The sequence below is a fragment of the Cucumis melo genome, chromosome 7, assembly GCF_025177605.1.
Source record: "Cucumis melo cultivar AY chromosome 7, USDA_Cmelo_AY_1.0, whole genome shotgun sequence".
NCBI lineage: Eukaryota > Viridiplantae > Streptophyta > Magnoliopsida > Cucurbitales > Cucurbitaceae > Cucumis > Cucumis melo.
Window position 1 is genome coordinate 2,543,333 of NC_066863.1, and position 12,787 is coordinate 2,556,119.

Here is a 12,787-nt window from a genome sequence, read left to right on the forward strand (position 1 = left end):
CTACAAAATTAATTATATTGATATGAAAATTAGATGAGAAGAAGTGGATTTAAAAATATAAAAATGAGTTTAGATAAAGAATGAAAGTTGGGGTAATTAATTAAGTTGTTGTATGATCGTATGAACAGCGTGGGTGAAAGGCAAAAGCGATTCCCACTCATAAAAAGTAATGCGGCGAAAAAGTGATTTTAATTCTTGTTTTTTGTTTGTTTAGCTTTTTTGTTTACTATTCCATATTGACAATGTGATGAATAAGCTTTGTCGAGTTTGAATTTTTTTTTCTTTTTTTAACATATGTCGTACACAGCTAAGATGACGATAATTTAACTTTTCTAGAAAAGAATATAATCATTGAAGTAAATATTCATCAGACACTTATAAAACACAATTCTATAGTAAATGAATACATTTATAACTTCGAATGGAAGATTCATATTTTGTTGTGTATCAATTTTGAAAATTTCGACCTATCTTTTGAATTCGTGTGTGATATTTGTGCGTCAAATGACAAATAGTTCATGGTGTTTTAGAATCTAGCAAGAAAAAATGGGATGAAGACTTTTACAATTCATGTAAATTGAGCTAAATATTTATGTATGTTAGTTTAAGTAATCAAAATATTTAGGTAAGAATAAAAAAGGAAAGATCATATATATTATTCTGTTGGAATATATGATTGTAATATAGGTACATGAATAGAATTAAACAATGATAAAATGGTGTTTTTGTAGATAAGTCAATATGGACAAGTCAATATTGTCTCTACTTCACCTACAAAACTACCAAATTTCATCAAGCATCGAAGAAACTTCTATACTTTTAGTTATAATTTTTCTCAAAAGAAAGGAATCATATTTTAAATATAACTTTGATTAGACTATCTTACGTTAAATTTTCTTTTGTATTCAGTTACTATTCTTGGTTATTATTAAGTAGTAGATAACAATAATTATATTTCGTTTTATGTTTTATTTTGTTTAGAATGTAAATGGAGAAAGGGAAAATAAAAACTAATTTCCCAAACATTAGAAAGACAAAAAGAGAAGAAGATGGAATGTTATATTGAAGATTGATGGTCAGTTAGTTAGCTTCTACATAAATTAGGCAGGATTTACTTGGTAAGAATATTTTGGATTTTGTTAGATTCTAAATATATTATTTTCACATTTATAGGCTAATTCAATAGCTTCTAAGAAATAAAAAGTTAAAAAAGAAAAAAGGAACTCAACAATCCATTGGAAATCTTAGAGGAATTATATTCCCCACCATTCTATTTGACTAATTTACCCATCAATTTAATATATAAATTGTATTATGAACTCATGGTAAACATTTTATTTTTATTTTCTACTTTTCATTTTCTTTTTCACATAAAAACATATTTAGTAATTAGATGAAAACTACGAGCAATAGAAAATAAAAATAAGAAAAGACTGCAAATCATAAAACCCAATTAATTTATGTTTATATTAAAATATATATTATTATATAATAAAAAGGATATGGTATTATTATAAATAGAGAAAAAAATTGAAACCGTTTACAAAATATACATACTCTAGTTTATAATATATAAATATACTACCAAAGGAAGAAATTGCATAAATAGGTTTGAGTTAATTGCATTGAAAGAGATAATAGCAACCTTTTTTAAAACTTTTGTAAATATAATCGAATCTATTAATGACATTTTATTGTTAATAAACTTCTTATACATTGTACTATATCTAAGAGTAGTTCGAATGTGATTGCTATATTTGTAATTACCCATTCTTTAAAATTATATTGGCCTCAAAATCCGCTCATTTGAACCATGACATATTCATCTTTTATTTTCTATCAAATACAACACAACTCACAAAATCTACAGAAAACAAAGTACCTTATAGCTTTGTTTTAAGAAAATTGTGATTTTTAAATTCATGTGAACCTCGATTGTGGACGCTGATTGCTTATCCTCCATGCTCATCAACCTCAATTTTTTGTCGACGCTTTTATTATATCAATCTGAACAGAAAGGCAAAGACGTTACAGATCAATACAGTGAAACTCCAATTATTAGTACCTGGACACAAATTCGGTATTCGGTACACGGCCACGATGAAGTTCCTTTCAAATATTGCAGGCATCGCCATTGGCCAAAAATAGTAAGGCCTCTACAGATTTGACAGCAAGAACACACAGTAGCCTTCTCTATTTCATTGGCGGGTTGCACTTGACAACTAAAGTGTGTTAAGTGAACTCTACTCAGAGAGCCACTAGCTCGACCGACAGCCGGCCATATTGAGAACTCATATTGAGAACAACTGATATCAATCAGTCCCTGCAATATGCAAACTGAAGCCCCATTACATTCACGTCTCTAAATTTTCCAATCCAATCAAAAGAGTGTAGAAGTAGATGCAAGGCATTGGCACAGATACACAGATTGGGCAGACAGATGGTAAAAGTTAAACCTATTTGAACTCTATTTAAACTTGACAACGTTGGTTCGTATTTAGTAAAGATCTACAGCTTTGGAAACCAAGAGCATGTTTGGAAACATCCAATATATGTAACTTGAAAAGAAATGACAAGTATGAAACAGTTAGAAATGAAATCTCCAAATAATTAAAATATGATCAAGAACCTTAACACCATGAGGGGATTGACTAATAGGCGCCATCGAGATAGTCATGCATTGGACAGTGACCAACGGGCTCCAAGCTCCTTGATACCAACACCATGAGGGAATCATTTGGTTTTGTGGAGCCAACTCTGCGTTGTTCATTCGTGAACTGGAAAACCTGGCAAAAGCATATGAAGTACATTAAAGTTGGTGTCTAAGGCCCATAGAGAATTAACTAGAACTTTTTGTCAGAAAACCTCATCTAAAAGAATTCTATGAAGATCTTGATAGACAACAGGAATACAGGATGAGCTAACGAAATCTCAACTTACCCGAACAGAGAGATTCAAGCACCAAAATAAATATCAATCGAGTGAATATGACGTACATTGAATCGAGTGAATGTGACGTATATGGATGTAATAATGGGAGAAAAGGGGAGGGGAAAGAAGAAACCCATGCTATACCTACCATCTTGATTGCAAAACAAAGACCATTAACCGTTCGCCAGTTCTAGTATAGCATTTCTAGCCTCCTTAAGAGCATTGGTACGATAAACATCCGTCACCCATATATTATGAGACTCCATCAACCATGGTTCCATTGTGTGTTCTTTTAACAGATTTCGGACAGCATCTGAATCCAACTTACTCCCAATGAGAGTCTACAAAAGTACAAAACATATTGTGCAAACACTGGCTGAGTAAAAGAAGACAGGTGCACCACTTCAAGTTATAGTATGGGGCAAAGAGATATAAACTTACCCAAATGGCACTAATACATGAATTCACTAATATGAACTTGATAAAACTCTCATTCGCTCTGCTGAGAGCATTATCTGAAGCAAGAGAAATATCAAGGTCTTGATAAGAATTGAGGAGTGACCCACAACTTCTCATAATAATTCTACCATGGTTCTTCAGAACCTTGCCCAGATGATAGCTTGCAGTGCCAGGGGAGTAATGAGTCATCCCAGTCCATTCGAATGCCCGGTCAATGTTCTTAAAAGCTAACTGTGGAAGTGGATCATGCAACCGCAACAAAGCTGCTGCTCTTTCACCACTAGCCCAGCAGTTGCATCTAGATGAGCCATCATCTGATGAAAATTCAAAAGATAGAATAATTATCAGAAGATATACAAAGATTTCTCCACATGAAGATAAAAGTTGAGGACTGAAGTTTACATATGTGACCCAAACATTGTTAAATTATACAAATCTCCATTATTTGACTTGTGGAATGTGTTCGACCAGTGATAAGTTTCAGTGAAAAGAGCCTACTAAATTCCATAGTTGCATGATATTGATATTTCCTAAAAGACTTAGAACTGACCTAACATGAATCCAGCAAGAGGAATCTTTACAAGAGGTTGCCTTGGAGATATTTCAACTTGCAAATTGACGTGATCAATGTTCTTCTCCAGGACTAAAAAATTGACAGCAACAACCTGTTCAAAGATTTAAAAAATAAAAATAAACTACAATGAAGCTAAGATCATACACTCTTCATAGGATGAGTTGGGACAATGAGTAACATAATTGAAGGATATTATGATCTTAGTGGAAAGTGAAAAGAGGCAATTCTAAAGCAACAACTCTCGTGAGATATAGTGCAGAGCTTACTCTACAACGGAACTTTGTTAACTTGCAGTGGGAGGAGTTGATCAGTTGAGAAAATAGTTGCAAAGAAATAGTGTCTGAATAGGAGACACTGTCGGGATACTTCTCAGTAAAGGAATGATCAAGTACCCTAAAAGAACTGATATCTATGAAAGATACCGGAGTCAACATCAATCTCCGTGGATCCCTGCAAAAACAGGAAAAAATATAATGTCTAAGAAACTAACTCAGTAATCAGAAGAGAATAAAAGACCTCTATTGTGACAAGATGCAATCAAGATTTGGAAACCATGGCACAAGTCGAGAGAGATATAACATTAAATGAGCACAATGTAGCAATGGAATACTTTCAATGATTTAAACATCCACCTGCACCCCCTCTCAAAGAAAAAAAAACAACAAAATTGGAAAACCACAATGACCAAACAACTAAAGGGTGGGAGATTGGTAAAAGAGAGAGAAACAGTAAAGCTTTGTACATCAATAATTTATAGGGGTAGTTCGAACAAGAAATGGAGTTGTGAAGTCATAGCGACCACAAACTCCTTGGACCAAATAGGAAGTTGACTTCGTCAAAGATCAAGGTCATTAGATTTTTGCATCATAATTCCAACACACTGATACACCAAGATGTGAGCATAGACTTTATAAATCTAAATCTTGACGACCCTCATAATGTGGTCTCCTCCAATTTAGCCATAATGGTACATATGTTAGTATTGAAAAATAAAGACGAAGAAAGGACACAAGATCTACGTGGAAATCCTAGTACAGGGAGAAAAATCGCGATATATATGTTTCTTATTATTTTCCCATAATTATAAAGGTACAAAAGGGGAAAAAAAATATTAGGCAACATGAGCCTAAGTAAATCTTAACTACCCACAGACTTTTATCAAGGCCCAAACCCACTATTTCTAATAGTTAGATAATAATATTTTATGATGTAGCAATGGACGATTTTTTTCATGTTGAAGACACTTTTTGGTGGGTACGTACTCAGAAGTGGTTCATTTCTTGCAAACTTAAATACCCATTCCCATCATTAGAAAATACAATAGATAAAAAAAATGTCAATAAAGAGGACTAAAATGCAGGAAATTTATTCATAAACACATGCAGTGTCCAGAGAAACATGAATATAAAAGTCAATATACAATTGCAAAATACCCAAGCTCTAAAACTCGGTGGAAAGTTGCGCTCACACCAGGTCCAAAACCAACAGGTAAAGCATGATTCTTCAGATAACCAAAAATTTTTACCTAGAAAATCAGAAGCCAAAAAACATTTGACATTAAAGCATAGATGGTTCATTATATAGGATAACAAAGTTGAGTGAGCATGGCACAGCAAGACATACAATTTGGTCCTCCATCAGAAGATGAATGCAAATGCTTTTCCCACCTACAGGGAATCTGCACAGGCCACCTTTAATACTTTGACATTTAAAATTAGAATCAATGCAACTTTGATGAAGATCGTGAACTGCAACCACATGACCTTTTACGGATGATAATTTTCCTTCAGGAAACAGACAGTCAGTTCCATGCAAAACAGAGGTTTGCATATCTGATGATATCACATCTCTATAACAGGGTTTGCCGGTCTCTTCAGGTTTTAAAACTAGTTTGGTTGAATTTTCTTCCTGTTTTTCAAGAACAAACACCAAACTATCTTTTGCATTTGCGGGAAGATGAAGATAGATATCTGAAAGGGATCCGCAGTGCAAATCAATTTGATCTCCTGAGATCACTCCACCATCACAGACGGGAAAGTCACTGAATTGAGTGTTGTTATATTCAGTACTATGGAGAATATCATTGCCAAAAGTGAATGAGATGCACCACAATTGAGTACATGAATTTATAAGAATTTTTTGGCTGTTGATACAATTGCTTCCCTCCATGTTGAACAAAGAACGATCGTTATTACGTTTTGTGATGTAGTAACTACCAATCCGCAGGAACTGACATGTTGATAAAAGCATATTATTGCCTTTATAATGATAAAAAAAGAGGGAGTGATACATGTAAATATATATAAAGCAAGAAGATAAAAATTGTGTGCGGTAATGATTGATGCACACCTGATATTTAGAAAAGTTTTCAGGCTGAATCTCTAACAAAATCTTTTGAGCACTTAATCCGGAACCCCCACCACTATCTGGTTTGGTTCTTGTGTTCTGCAAGAAACCTATGTACTGGCTACAATGATCTGAACTCTTAATAGTAGCAACACAAGAAATTCTGAGAAGACTCAAGTTGCAGCATTTCTGTTCCTCATTAGGTACTCTGTAAGAAGCGCAACAACCATTAAATCCACAGCTAGACTGGTCAAAGTCACATACTATATCTGAACCTTCTACCCTCCCTGATGGATCATCAGTTTTAAGTCTCTTATTAACATATTTCTGATTATTTGCAGCTCCAGCATCTTCCCTCTGCTGCTTCAATGAAGCCTTCGTTGAATATTTTTTATCTCCTTCGGTGAGAAATAAATTCCAAGGATGGAGGAGAGCCTCAACGAACATGCTTGATGTGTTTGGTGCCAAATGTTGGCCTTGAAACTAGAAAGATGAACAAAGACATTTTCCAAGTCTAAGCGAGGGATAGCTTTTTAACGGAACAATTAGTGCTAGAACTTATCTTTTCTTTTCTTCTGCCCTTAGTCTTATTAACCTTGTCCATATCATATGAGCTATAAATTACACAAACAATGGTAGCAAAGAAAACAGATTACTTCTAAAGGTTCACAAACTTCTCAGTGCTCTATGAGTAACAAAACAACAGAGAAGAAGTTTACAACCTTCTATTAGGAGTATTGAAACTGCCATAAAAAAGGAAATAATAATGGACTCTTACCTTTTGTGATATGGGAAATTTGTGTGTTACTTCTAGCAAATCATAAGTTCCACTTTCGAATATCACAAGATCAGATGCATTGTCATCGCAAGAATATGATGGAAGTTTTTTGCAGGTTGCATTTCTGTATTGAAAATAAACGTAAATTGTTGTGCTAAGATCTCTTTCTGTTGAGATGCTCTGAAAAAATCTCCGGCATGAGAATGACTGATTGATCAAATACTTCTCCATTTGTGGAATGCCTTCGATGACCATAATATACTTTGATACCTGAAAGACCAAAATGGACAAAGAGTGTGACTGTGGTTACAAATGGCAATCACCCAACAATATCCAGCTAAAAACCGCAACTAGAATGCTAAAACCAACAACAAAACTTACCTCATATATGCCATTGAGGTTCCAAGTTGACGGAAGATCTGGTACAATAACATCAATACCTCCAGTTGCATCAACCAATTGCAATCTTCCAGAATACGTGGAAATCTGGAAAGTTAATGCATGCTTAGATAAGCTGAAGTGTGTGGTTTCTTCAAAACTATATTTAACAAGACACTTTGCGTTAATTAAAAATTTAAAAGTATAAACTCATCTAAACATAGAGAAATTTATCACGATAAGAACATAACACACAAAACAGAACATTGTTGCTTTATTACAGAAATGGAATGAACAACGAGGGATGCAGAATCAATCTTCAAATTTGCATTCCTTAATATCATCCTAGGTAACAATCTAAAACCTCTATTATGACACCAAACGTATGGAGCATTCAAATTTTCATTAGAGATGAAAAGAAACAAGGCATTCTACTAACCTTCAAACTACCAACCAAAACAAAGCCTATGTCTTCACTATGATAAATTTTCCTGGTTGTATGATGAGAAGATCTACCTCCAGGTGGTAGAAGTCTGAAGTGGTCAAGCTGGCTGTATTCATACTGAACAACTTTTTCATTTTTCAAACTTATTTTTCTTATACGAGTAGAATTGCAATAAGAAATTAGAACAGAGACAGGGACCACCTGAAACCAAGAGACAGAAAATAGCATGTGATGTGAGCCTAAAGGCAAACTAATTCAGGCAACATACGAATAAAGATAAAGTGAATTTAATCTTACAGTTTCAAGGTTAAAGTTGCACGGTTCACTGGCACAGCAACATGAATCATGCTCATACAGTTTCATCATTGGTCCATGCTGCAAGTAAAAACAAAGAATAGTGAATGGCATCAAAGAATTACAAAGAAAAAAGGATACTTCATTCATTCATCATGGAACCAAAAAAGCCTCCTTACTTGATATCGATGCATAGACATAGGTAAATGCAATTTAGCATACATTTGAACCAGTCCTTCATTCTGATAATACCGTGCACCAACAAAATGAGCTCATGAGAGAAGTTTGTTTTAACATAAAAGGGAAGCAGTCCGGGAGAAAGGTTCATGAAGACAGTGAGAGAAGATTACATGTTTTGATCCCAAAATCTCTTTTTCAGATAAATCCCCAGCAAACATCTTCCGGAAAGATGAAATAAGAAGCAATACCCTGAAAAAAATCACCCAGTTGAATAAGTCAACCAGATCAAAATCATAGTGCTCCTAGACAAGATTAAACAATCGTTAAATCTAAGTACCATAATCTAGTCGAAAAGGGTAAGGTGGAGATAAACTTTCCCAACATAGATCTTGACTGAGAAAGGACGAGACATCTGCAAAAGTTTCAATTTTAGTTATTCGAAGGGAATGTGTTCCGGCGAAGATCTAAAGTACCACTACCAAATGGAATAAATGAAACTTGCATGCTGAAAACAATGAAAAGCAAACCACCCATTGCAAGAAAATCAATATTAGGAACAAAAATAGAGGGTAGAAACGAAAAAACTGAAGGTAAATAGGACAAACAAAAATAGACACTAATGTCCATGATTCAATGAAAAATGATATCCATAACAGCTTGGCAAACAGAAATGATGAAGACATCGACGGTAAAACTACTCACTTGGTTTCCAATGGAGAAAATAGCTGCACAAAGATGCTAGTTTTGACGCAAGTACCAAGTAAAAGCAATTTTGACCAAGGAAATCTAGGATTCACAAAGTGAGCATTCCGAACCGATATCTACAGAAAGGCAAAAATCGAATAGCATTATGGATAACACACCGGCAGAAAAATCTCCACTGCTCTTACATTGAACGTTCAGAAATGACTCACAATGGCGCCCACCCTAATACTATGAGGCGGAGAAAGGAAATGATCGGTCAACAAAACCCAGACCTCGTTCTCGAGCTCAACAAGCATTCCTTGCATATATACTCCTTTAATTATACCAGTGTATGATCCACATTCTCCCTTCCCCTTGATGACACTCTTTTTGCATGGAAGCCTTATACGAGATAACCTAGATAAATGGAGAGAGGATTTCTCCGAGCTGACATACATCAAACAGGACTTCGCCTTTCCGATGGAAACCAACTTCTTTTTCAAACCCCAAAAAGTTATAAACCCTAAACCCACAAATTTCGATAGGACAGGATGCCAAGACGACGCTGAACCACAAAGATACACGATTGTTGGTTTAACAAATGAATGAGTATTAAGTTCTCGAACTGAATTGTCGGGTAAACTCATCGGTTCCTTAGAAGTACATGACCGACACTCGCAGATCATTATATGAACCATAAACCCTCGAAGGTTTTTCGAGGCCGCAGAAGAATCGGACTCCCCGTTGGTCTGTAAATTCCTCTGTCCTAATGTGCACGGAACAATAGTAACTGGACCAACCGACTGTAATAAACCACAAACACAGTGCCGAACCTTCAACTTATCGGTAGACGTAGAGAAAGTACCTATATCCAAGAGAACTGGATCGACATCGGAGCATTGACGAAGTACCCAACTTGGGGAAAGAAATTCCCATTTTATAATTTCCAAGAAACCACCAGCGCTTCTCAACGGAATGAAATTCCAAGATAAGACCCGAATCTCTTTTCCGAACATTCGAATGTCGATATCAAGTATATCACAGCAAACAGTCCCGGAACCATCAGTGAACTGGAAGCAATTGTTGGTGGGGCATGAACAGGAAGGCTTTAAGATGGACGACCCAGGAGCATCGAAAGGAAGAGTTAGGGTTCCGATGAGGATGGTCGGATATTTTAGAGAAGTAAGAACTTTAGGGTGGGGATTGGATTCCGCAGGAGATGAGGAGGTAGATGGAACTGGTCTTGGATTGGATTGAAGCAATTCTGGTGGGAGTGAATTGAATGAAGAAGATTGATGAAAATTGGAAGTTCCGGTTAGAGAAAGACGGCGCTGGATTAGGTCGTAAATGGTGTGAACTTTGACATTCTCCATCTCAATGGCTGTTCCTCTTCTTCCTTCCGTGCATTCACTCGAGGGGAAAGCCGGAGAAGACAAAAGCGAGGGAGGATAGCGGGAAAATAAGAAGGGAAGCGCATTTTAAATGAAATGCAAACAAGTTTGTAAGAATCATAGACCCAGGCCCAGTATCTGACCCATTGAATTTCATGATGTAAAAGCCCAATACTGTTGGTCCAAACCAATTTTGAGCCCAACTTGCAAATAGGATGATGGGCCGACAGGAACATTAGCAAAATTAGAGGTTTAGTTTGTATAAATGAAAATTTCATTTTTAAATTTGACAAAATAACACTATAAAATTTTTAAATAATAATAGGAGAACAATGCCTCAAATGCCCCTAGACATTTTTAAATACATTTGTAACAGAATCCACAAATACCCTATAATTAATACAAACTATGCACCCACGTCCACAAATACCCTATAGTTAATACAAACTATGCATCCACACTTAGGACATGACTGCTCGAGGACGGAGGCTTCTTCAACAGCGAGGAGAGCACGCCTTGGTGCGCCAGCGCGCTACAAAGAAGGATGGGTGGTGCAACAAGCTTTCATGCGAATGGGAGATTGTGACGGCGGTCGGAGCTTCGTGGACAAACACCAGTTGGAGCAGACACAATCCACTCGCTTCAGATTCGGATGTTGCAACGCATAGGAGATGGTTGACAGAAAGGGGGGGAGCGGCTTGGGATGTGGCAGCTTGGGCTAGCGACGAACATAAGTTTGACGGAGAACTAAGATGACGGTGGCGACTTTGACGGACGGAGGGAGATTGTCGCCGAAGATCTCAATGAAGATAAGAGAGGCAGGCAGGGGCAGCGGCGGCCGTGTGATTTCGAAGAAGAAGAGAGATGAGAGTGGGGGGCTGCGGCTGAGATGAAGAAGATGATGATGAATTTAGGGTTTTAAAAAATATATAATAATAATAATAATATAATTCATATTATATATAGTATATTATATTATAATATTATAAAATTTATATTTTCTTTTATTTTCCTTTCCAAACTTAAATAAACACACAACAAAATAAATTATTCTTTGGCATGATTTTAGGAATTCAACTTAAGAATCTAAAATCAATACACCAACATGACATGTGTTTAGGGATTGTTCAAACATGTGATATTTTGTTTGATTTTTTTTATCTCAACAAATACACCGACATGGCAGAATCTTAGGAATCTAATGTTAGCGATGCAAAATTAATGATTTTTCATAAATAATTTAGAAAAAAAAATGTTAAAATTAAGAGAATGTAAACTTAATTTATTATGTGTTTTTGGTAAATAATTTAGAAAATAAAAATTGATGAGAGTGGAATGTTGAATTTTGGCATAATTTTAGGGAGGGGTTGAATTTTGAATTTAAACTTAACTAATTTACAAAGATAATTATTTGCATTATATATGCCATGATTTTAGGGAAGGATCGGTATGTGGTGCGTAAAAAATTGAATCTTTTAAATTATTTTTGTTAATTTCTTAGCATTATCTTTGCCATGGAGGGATTCAATTTTGAATGTATAATTACAAAAATAAAAATATTGAAATTTTTGAAATTCTTTTTTGTTAATATTTGCATTGTATTTGGCATGATTTTAAGGAGGATTGAATTTTGAATCTAAACTTAACTAATTTACCAAAATAATTATTTGCATTATATTTGCCATAATTTTAGGGAATGTTTGGTATCTATGTGCCTTTAAAATTTGAATCTCTTAAATTATTTTTCATTAATTTTTTAATGTTTTTGTTAATAATGAATTGTTGCATTATTTTTGTCATGATGTTTGGGAGAGATTCACTTTAGAATGTATAATTCCAAAAAGGAAAAAATGAATATTTGAAACTCTTTTCGTTAATTTCTTATTTTTAATAATAATAATTAATTATTGCATTATATAATTTTGAATCTATAATACTTTGGATAAAATATTAAATACTTGAAGTTATTTTTGATTAATTTGAAGGTAAAAATTGGGATAAGTAGGGGATATTGAAACCAGTCGAATATGTTTAGGCTCAAAGAATATAATAATTTTTTTGATTTAGTTAATAATTATCATAAGTGGTGTGTTTACAAATACACTGTAATCGTGTGATATTTTATTTGATTTTTCAATCTCACAAAATACACTGTATTTGTATATGACAACTGTCATCCATGGAGGGTAATTTTGGGCCAAAAGAGTGGGAAAATATTTAAGACAGTTAGTTTTGCCATAAATCAAATTAAAATAACAGTTTGCTATTTTTCTATTTTCTAATAATTAAGTATACAGCAACATTTTAAAAAAATTGCAAATATAGCA

General features: G+C 34.6%; 1 protein-coding gene across 2 annotated transcripts; it reads right to left on the bottom strand.

Moving 5' to 3' along the window:
* Window positions 1-1,968: 1,968 nt before the first annotated feature.
* On the bottom strand, window positions 1,969-10,502 carry LOC103493513 (CST complex subunit CTC1). Of its 2 annotated transcripts, none has more exons than XM_008454277.3 (18): window positions 9,300-10,502; window positions 9,088-9,206; window positions 8,723-8,797; window positions 8,556-8,634; window positions 8,385-8,447; window positions 8,209-8,286; window positions 7,906-8,112; window positions 7,470-7,574; window positions 7,089-7,358; window positions 6,314-6,793; window positions 5,588-6,193; window positions 5,398-5,489; window positions 4,231-4,414; window positions 3,941-4,055; window positions 3,373-3,704; window positions 3,080-3,272; window positions 2,630-2,786; window positions 1,969-2,323 (listed from the first exon to the last, which is right to left on the bottom strand). In XM_008454277.3, the coding sequence occupies exons 1-16, from the start codon at window positions 10,440-10,442 to the stop codon at window positions 3,105-3,107; spliced, it is 4,116 nt and encodes a 1,371-aa protein (XP_008452499.2). In that variant the 5' UTR covers window positions 10,443-10,502; the 3' UTR covers window positions 1,969-2,323; window positions 2,630-2,786; window positions 3,080-3,104. The 2 variants fall into 2 exon arrangements, with proteins under 2 accessions (XP_008452499.2, XP_008452501.2); XM_008454279.3 differs by having other exon boundaries at window positions 1,969-2,337.
* Window positions 10,503-12,787: the final 2,285 nt, after the last annotated feature.

Excerpts from the sequence above, each read along its gene's own strand:
- LOC103493513 (XM_008454277.3), bottom strand. The coding sequence starts at position 10,442 with ATGGAGAATGTCAAAGTTCACACCATTTACGACCTAATCCAGCGCCGT. Across the intron at positions 8,635-8,722 it reads CCCTTTTCGACTAGATTATG|GGTATTGCTTCTTATTTCAT; the intron begins GTACTTAGATTT and ends GATTTTTTTCAG. Across the intron at positions 6,794-7,088 it reads AATTTCCCATATCACAAAAG|TTTCAAGGCCAACATTTGGC; the intron begins GTAAGAGTCCAT and ends TCATCTTTCTAG.